At 43.8% G+C, this 7895-nt stretch overlaps 1 protein-coding gene across 2 annotated transcripts in view; it reads left to right on the top strand.

Moving 5' to 3' along the window:
• Positions 1-7895, top strand: part of LOC111978104 (serine/threonine-protein kinase tousled-like 2) — a 34137-nt gene that overhangs the window by 17313 nt on the left and 8929 nt on the right. The window contains exons 4-13 of one of the 2 annotated variants that reach the window (XM_024007918.2): positions 1476-1577; positions 1778-1876; positions 1984-2103; positions 2556-2648; positions 2903-3013; positions 3706-3842; positions 4024-4233; positions 6642-6708; positions 6851-6948; positions 7538-7619. In XM_024007918.2, the coding sequence (XP_023863686.1) occupies positions 1476-1577; positions 1778-1876; positions 1984-2103; positions 2556-2648; positions 2903-3013; positions 3706-3842; positions 4024-4233; positions 6642-6708; positions 6851-6948; positions 7538-7619 (1119 nt within the window). The remainder of the gene's footprint in view (positions 1-1475; positions 1578-1777; positions 1877-1983; positions 2104-2555; positions 2649-2902; positions 3014-3705; positions 3843-4023; positions 4234-6641; positions 6709-6850; positions 6949-7537; positions 7620-7895) is intronic. The other variant, XM_024007917.2, reaches the window with a different exon arrangement.

Raw genomic sequence — 7895 nt, 5'->3', positions numbered from 1 at the left:
CACACACACACACACACACACACACACACACACACACACACACACACACACACACACACACACACACACACACACACAGTCAGTCTTGCATAACTAACCTTGTGGGGACACACAATTCAGTCCCATTCAAAATACTATTTTCCTTAACCTAATTCTAACCTTAACCCTAAACCCCCTAGAAATAGCATATGACCTTGTGGGTGTTAACTCAAAATGACACAACCACAAGGTTCCAGTTTAACAAAGTTTACTATACTATATGAACACACTACAAGGTAGCCATTACACTCAAGGCTAGGTCCATCGACAACAAGACTCCCTGCGCAGGCGCACTCTTGACTGAGTGACTAGCCCCGTAATAGGCAGAAATATGGGATACTTAAAACATGAACTTAAGATCTCCCCCTTTTCTTTAAAGACAAAAAAACATCAACAACATAATTAAATGTCAAGTATTATTCAAGATCCCATTACAAATGGGTTGTGTGACAGTTTTTGTGTTAGATGCCAAGTTGCAACCATCAAACATTACATCAGGTCTACTCTGTCTAGCAACCCATAAAATTTGTCCTATCTTTGACCTCAATTGATCAGCTTCAATTCCACAGAGGGGAATTCCTTTGTACGGCTCTTGAAGAAATCCAGGTGAATGGGTTGAAGATTCTTGATATAGCTCTCCTGTTGCATCAGTAGTCTTTCATCGACTGTAATAAACTCTATGCCAACATAACAAATAATTATCATGCCTCCACAGGCCAACGTAGAAAACAGCTTTGAGGTGTGGAATCACAGTTGAAGCAAAGGTCTGTGAGCTACCCCAGATAAAAGTCATCAACATGACAGGCAAGTACTCCAGTCACATTGCAGTCTTGATCAAGCCAATAGAAGACTGCAGGATCCACTTGTGAAATTTTTCCACCTGTATTCAGCATTGTTGCCTTGACTTTGTTTGTACCAGTAGATTGATGCATCTGCCAGTCCATACACACACTTTTTTAGTTTCCAGTGTTCCTTCGCTCTTAGCTTCAGGCGGAGGTCGGCTGTAAATGTCCCTTGACAGCTCTGTTCCCTGCAATAATGCAGGGGACTAACAAAATGAAATGACACAACGACAAGGTTCCAGTTTTAAAAAGTTTAACTATATGAAACACACTACCCAAGGTTAGCCAGTTACACTCAAGGCTAGGTCCATCGACAACAAGACTCCCTGCGCAGGCGCACTCTTGACTGAGTGATAGCCCCGTAATAACAGAAATATAGGGATACTTAAAACATGTACTTAACAGTGGGGACTAACAAAATGTCCCCAGTTGGTAATTTTTTTATTGTTTACTATTCTTGTCCCCACAAGTATACACACACACACACACACACACACGATCAATGGAAATTAGGTAACCCAGAAAAGATGGACACAAGTTATTCTGTAGTTGTCTTTCCTCCAATGGTGTGTACTGTGTGACCCCGTTGCTTAGACACCAGAGAAGAAGCCCAGTGACCAGAGAACCAGGAAGAGGAAAGGAGAGCAGTACGATAAGGGAGGCGCCAGAAGTCACAAAATTAGCGACTATTTTGAGGTGAGTGAGAAATTCCTGAACTGCGTAGCTTTCTTGCTAACACATGGCTGTCTTGATATCTCATTACCTTCAATTGAAGCACTTTAACACGCTTGATTTGAAATACAGCATTTCTTCAGACTCTGTCTGTGCTTGTACTTTCATCCTTCAATGGCTCAATCATTTCTCTGTTTCTCTCGCGCGCACATGCTTTGACTCAGTTTGCTGGTGGTAGTTGCCCTGCCACCAGTCTGGCACGGGGCATCCCTCCCCTGGTGCGCTCCTCCTGTCAACACTCACACTCTAACCCCCCAGTGGCGGTGAGCACCAGCCCTCTTTATGCTCCCTCACTTAACGACTAACATGACTCTCAGTGTAGATCGATGGGAACAGTCTGAAATATCCCCCCCCCCTTCTATCTCATTAGGTGCAGCAGGGCAGTCCGTCGTCCACAGGCTCAGCAGCTCCCGCCGAGCCCTCCTCCTCCTCCAGCTCTATGAAGCCTGTTCTGCTCCACTCCTCCTCATCCTGTCACAAATCTACTCAGGTAAACAGCTCTGCCTGGCCCTCCCGCCTTACCTGGCATGGCTAGACAGTGGTCTCCCCTTGGCACAGCTCACCTCCACTTCTGCCATATTAGAACGCACTGATGTTGTGCCACTCCATACTAGGCAGTTGAAGTAATCCTATCCTTAACTTGGAAATAATTGGAAAGCTGGTTATTGACCACCAGCCTAACTACGCATTTGTTGCTTAATCAACCCTATTGATGGATGCATTGTCCATTCTGTCATTAGTGCCTTTTGTACTAATCTCTCTCTCCGCCCTCTTTTCCCATCTCTTTTTCMCTCTCTTTTCCCGTCTCTTTTTCTCTCTCTCTTTTCCCGTCTCTTTTTCTCTCTCTCGCTTTTCCCGTCTCTCTTTTTCTCTCTCGCTTTTCCCGTCTCTCCTTTTCTCTCTCTCTCCTCCCACTCACTCACTCTCCTACACACACCCCAGTCTGACTTGACGCTTGAGAAGCTGACAGCATTAGAGAACAACAAGAACTCTGACCTAGAGAAGAAGGAGGGACGAATCGACGACTTATTGAGGGTAAGACATTGTTTCACATCTTTATCTCTTTCTACGGCATTGGAGTTACCCGTTAGAAGAAAAACTGTGTAGGAGAATCCAAAATGTTTAATGTGACCAAAACGTTGCTTGTTTATTTGCAAATCATCTTAGTTTACATCTCAATGTAATTGTCAAATGATGTTGGGTAGTTACTGTGATAGTAGCTGTAGGTGTCTGATAACTAGGGAGGCAAAACTACTACTGTATACAAACAGGGGGTTGTTGTTTTTTAGACTAACTGTGACCTGCGGCGCCAGATAGACGAGCAACAGAGGGCGCTGGAGCGGTACAAGGAGCGCCTCAACAAGTGTGTGACCATGAGCAAAAAGTTGCTTATCGAGAAAGTGAGTGTATTTCCATGGACACCCTTGGTTCTAAATGTCCAAAACAACAAGCTGATATGGTTAAACTTTAAAACGAGCAGTACTTAGTGCAAAATCGATGCCGAGTGGCATAAGGGTCTGTTCACACCGCAGAAGAAGCACAACCTGGCTCAAGGTAAATTCTAACCCTTGGAGGTCCAGAGTACTAGCTACCTGGTAGTTAAATGGCAATTCCACAACTTTTCCATCTCCTGTTCGTTATCTCCAGCACTATACCAGTGTCTACATATGTAAAAAGGTGCATTTCTATGTTTTGTAGGGGGGGAAAATATAAAGTTAAGTTCTACCCGATGACCTCATCAAAAGTTAAAACAGTGATTTTCAAACATGAGTTTCGCAGTGATGTGGAGAGCAAGAAAATATCCTCCTTCTGGCTAGAAACATATTGCAGGTTTTGAAAATCACTGTTTTTCTTCACAGAACCATTTTTTTTAGAACCTCATCTTTTTTTACTGTAGATCATAGAAACGTGCCGTTTTCACATGTGTAGACACTCGTATGGGCTGAAGATAATGATTGAGGTTGGAAAGTCGTGGAATTGCCCTTTTAATTGATTGGCCTGAGATTCTACTCACCTGGTGTCATAGGTCAAAATCAGACCCCGATTAGAAGTAAATAATTGTAATCAGCGGTGTGTGTGTGTGTGTGTCCAGTCGAAGCAGGAAAAGAGGACGTGCCGGGACAAAAGCATGCAGGACCGCCTGCGACTGGGCCACTTCACCACCGTGAGACACGGAGCCTCATTCACCGAGCAGTGGACCGACGGATACGCCTTCCAGAACCTCATCAAGTCAGTGTGCGCACACACCCACACACAACCTCTTCAAGTGAACACACACAGCTTAGAGTCATACATACATACACTTTACTCCTAACGCATAGAAATAAATAGAATTACTATGATTTCAATGGCCCAGCACTGTGCCATCCACATTGCCCCTCATTGTGTCTGCCTCTGTGTGTGTTCCCAGGCAGCAGGAGAGGATAAACTCTCAGAGGGAGGACATAGAGAGACAGCGGAAGCTGCTGGGTAAGAGGAAGCCCTCTACAACCACCACCACCACCACGGCCCAGAGCCTCACCCTCCTCACCACACCGAACACCATGGAGCCTCCAACTGCCCCCAACAGCTCCGGCACCAACAAACGCAAGAGCAAGACCAACGGACAAGACAACGAAGCGTAAGGACGAATTGTGCCTCTGGCTTATCTTTGTGTAGGCCATGTTCATTAGGAACAAAATGGAATAAAACAAAGGAAAACAGGGAGGGACTACATGAACTTGTCCAATAAGAAAGGCTCCTTCTCATTTTCTGTTGCCAAATGTTTTCCCTTGTGTCCTTATGAACACGACACAGGTATAGGGAAAGGGTGTCCCAATGCCCTTTTAGGATTTTAGACTATTAGATTTATATAGGCAATATGGTGAAACTTCCACCTAGCTTATTAGAGGACAAATTGAAGCTATTACGATATTGCTTACACCTGTTAAATCCTCTCAGATCTCCACAAGTGCAGAGGGTCTAGGGGTCGATTTGGCCAGTGTCGTTGACTTATGTCAAGCCCCCACAGTATGAGTTTGGAACGATAGTGGCACGATTCATGTGTCGCAGCTAATTTTTCATGATCTTTAGGTCGTTCGTGATAAACGGGAGCTCATGAGTCACTGTATGGTAGGGTCAACGACATCCAATTTATTGCACTTGCGAGCTCCGGACAACACCAAATGTCTGAATTTTCTGACACAGCTTTGCACTTTTCGTGCTGTGTGAACACTACAAGGGAGATTCCACACGATTGTTGTCTTTGGCCAATAGAAACACTGCATGCTGGCATGTGCTGTAGAAAAGATGGAGCAATTGGTTCATCTTTTTAACATCACAACAACATGTCCCTACATTTAGTTTGTGTGTATTTCACACTATTTTATGAAAGCAACCAAATATATCTAATGCCAATGTATAAWWWWWWTTWAAATAAAACACTGTCAGAGTTGTGCCTATTCACATGCGTATCTGCCCTCTCATTGGCTAGAATGGTCCAACTCCCACTTGATCTTGCCTCCCGACTGCCTTCCATTTTTGAAGACATTTATTTTCATTGTTAGAGCGGCCGCTTGAGTATCTGGTCAACAGAATGGATGATCTGCGACAATATCCACCGTCGTAATACGGATGAAGCCTGAGCTGGAATGTGACACTAACTGAAGCTGGCTAGCTTTTGAAAACCCTAAGTAGATTTAGCTTCTAATGTAGTATGCCACTCTGATCTTTTGTCCAATTATTGGCAAAAGTGCTGATCTGATTTGGTCAAAATACTAGTTAGTGGCAAAAGATCCGAATTGGACTGCCTTTTATTAACAGCCATTGTTGGCCAACTAGAACATATACATTATGACAGATTTGAAAAATAAGCCTTTTGTTTGAATCTGCTATTTTTAATGATGAAATAAAATCAAAGTTTATTCATAAATTCCCAATCTGGCCCTCTACCATCACGGTCACCTAATAATCCCCAGTTTACAATTGGCTCATTCATCCCCCTCCTCTCCCCTGTAACTATTCCCCAGGTCGTTGCTGCAAATGAGAACGTGTTCTCAGTCAACTTACCTGGTAAAATAACGGTAAAAAAAAAATAATAATAGTGGAAATGACACGGACAGTGTCACAACGGCAGAGTCGCAAAGTGTATGCACTCTTCTGATAGCAAATCTTCAAAATGTACCAGCTGTTCTTTCTCTCTTACAGTGGAGGATATCAAAAGACTTTAGCATTTACAAAAAATCGCAGTGTGTGAGAGAGCCATTAATGAAGAGGGTGTTAGGTTCTAAACAGAGTTAAAAACTCAAACGGATGACTAGGAAAAGCTCAAATCAAGTTTATTCACCCACTGGGTCATACAGCTGTAAAGACAAGACATTTCTACACAAGCACATATATTTATACTCTCCTACTAGGCGGAGTCAACTCCTTGCACATCTAGACAGCCAATACTTGTCAGGAACTTAATTGGTTCCTCTCACTGGTGTAGTCATGGCCACGGCTCCCTGCTAGAATCTTGTTGGGCATGTAAGTATATGTGTGTAATGGAACTGTTCCTTCTCACTTCATCTGTCCTGACCTCGGCCCAAATTCCTCACTCCTCCCTACTCCACGGCTGTGTTACCTTATCAGTAACTGAAACCAGACTGTTGCCCTTTGCCTTTCTCCATAGGATCCATGAGATTTACCAATAACATGTTTGACCAAATGTAAACTTCCTGCCTCTCCCCCCCCATTGTCCCACTCAGTAACTTTCCATACACCTAGTTCTTATCCACCCTCCATTGACACAAACATATACATTCATTATACATGCAAAGTAATCAATACGTTCTAGTAAGGTAGCATAAATAAAGATATTTCAAGCTAGAATCCAACAAGGGTAAAATATGCACATCCAAGTTGTTCAGGTGCTGAACAGCAAGCTTCCACATAGGTGTAGCTGGTCCGTTGATTAAGCGCCTAACTGGGGCAGTCTTCAATAGAGACGAAACCCGAAAGAAGATGACTTTGTTTTATAGTTGCCCCTTTTGTCTTTGAACCACACAGGTTGTCGCTTGCAGAATATCACGAGCAGGAGGAGATTTTCAAACTCCGGCTTGGGCATCTAAAGAAGGTACTGTCCTTCTCAGCTGTCATCTCTGAAAAGAAACAGGAGAAATGCAATACACAATAAATCCAAACAGTACTGTCATTAGACATGATTGTTATATGAAGTGTGTGTGATACTGAGTGACTAACAAGTGTGTCTCCTGTAGGAGGAAGCAGAGATCCAGGCAGAGCTGGAGAGGTTGGAGCGCGTCAGGAACCTCCACATCCGGGAGTTGAAGAGGATCCACAACGAGGACAACTCCACGTACGCTCCCCTTGGCCTTCCTCTCTTTTTCTGCATTCCATTCCAATTACCAAACTCGTTCTCACTACAAAGTAGATTTATCTTATCATGGTCCTCAAGATTGAAGGCATGTTGATGTTTGTCATGAATCTTGCCCTGGAGGCAGAACTGAGAGATTTCCGCTAGCTGGGCCAGCTGTAAAGTCAAAATTGTCTATATTGTAAAAATTAATGAAAACAAAAATGTAACCATCATTTAAGGTTAGGGTTAAGCATCAGAGTTGGCAGTGTGGTTGGGGTTAAAATACGATCTGTTGACTTTGTGGCCACACCAGGTAGTGACCACTCTGCAGAGCTGCCTCCAGGGCAAGATTCATGACAATAAATGCCAACCTGCAGATTGAAGACCTTGATTATTTGAATCTAGTGGGCTAGTGCTGGGCTGGAGCAAAAGCCAGCACATCCTGTAGCGCTCCAGGACCAGCAAGAGTACAGAACATTTTGGAGTGGACTGTCCTGTTGTATGTTTATCCTCCTGGAATGTAGCATGTACCTGTTCCTTTGATCAATCCTCATTCAGAGACTGACCAGTGGTCTCCCCCTCTCTTCAGATTTAAAGACCACCCCACGTTGAACGACCGATACCTACTATTATATCTCCTGGGACGAGGTGGCTTCAGTGAAGTTTACAAGGTGACCACTTTTTAGGCTTGGTGTCAGTAAACGTCGGCAAACGGCTTTGTCACTGAACCAAAATAACATGAAAACAGTCTAACCAGCTCTGCTAGGGTGAGTAAAATGGTCAGAGTGAGGTGTTCTCTCATTTGTTTCTGGAAGTAGCTAGCAAACTAGCCGACTTTAGCCAGTTAGCTTGGGTGCTCAATTGCTGTTGTGAGATTAGAATGCTCAGATTAACCCTACACCTTGACCAGAGCGTCCAGTGTGCGCTCCGAGTGAACGGACAATCTG

The sequence above is a fragment of the Salvelinus sp. IW2-2015 genome, linkage group LG18, assembly GCF_002910315.2.
Source record: "Salvelinus sp. IW2-2015 linkage group LG18, ASM291031v2, whole genome shotgun sequence".
Taxonomy (NCBI): Eukaryota; Metazoa; Chordata; class Actinopteri; order Salmoniformes; family Salmonidae; genus Salvelinus; species Salvelinus sp. IW2-2015.
This window is presented reverse-complemented; position numbering and strand designations above follow the sequence as displayed.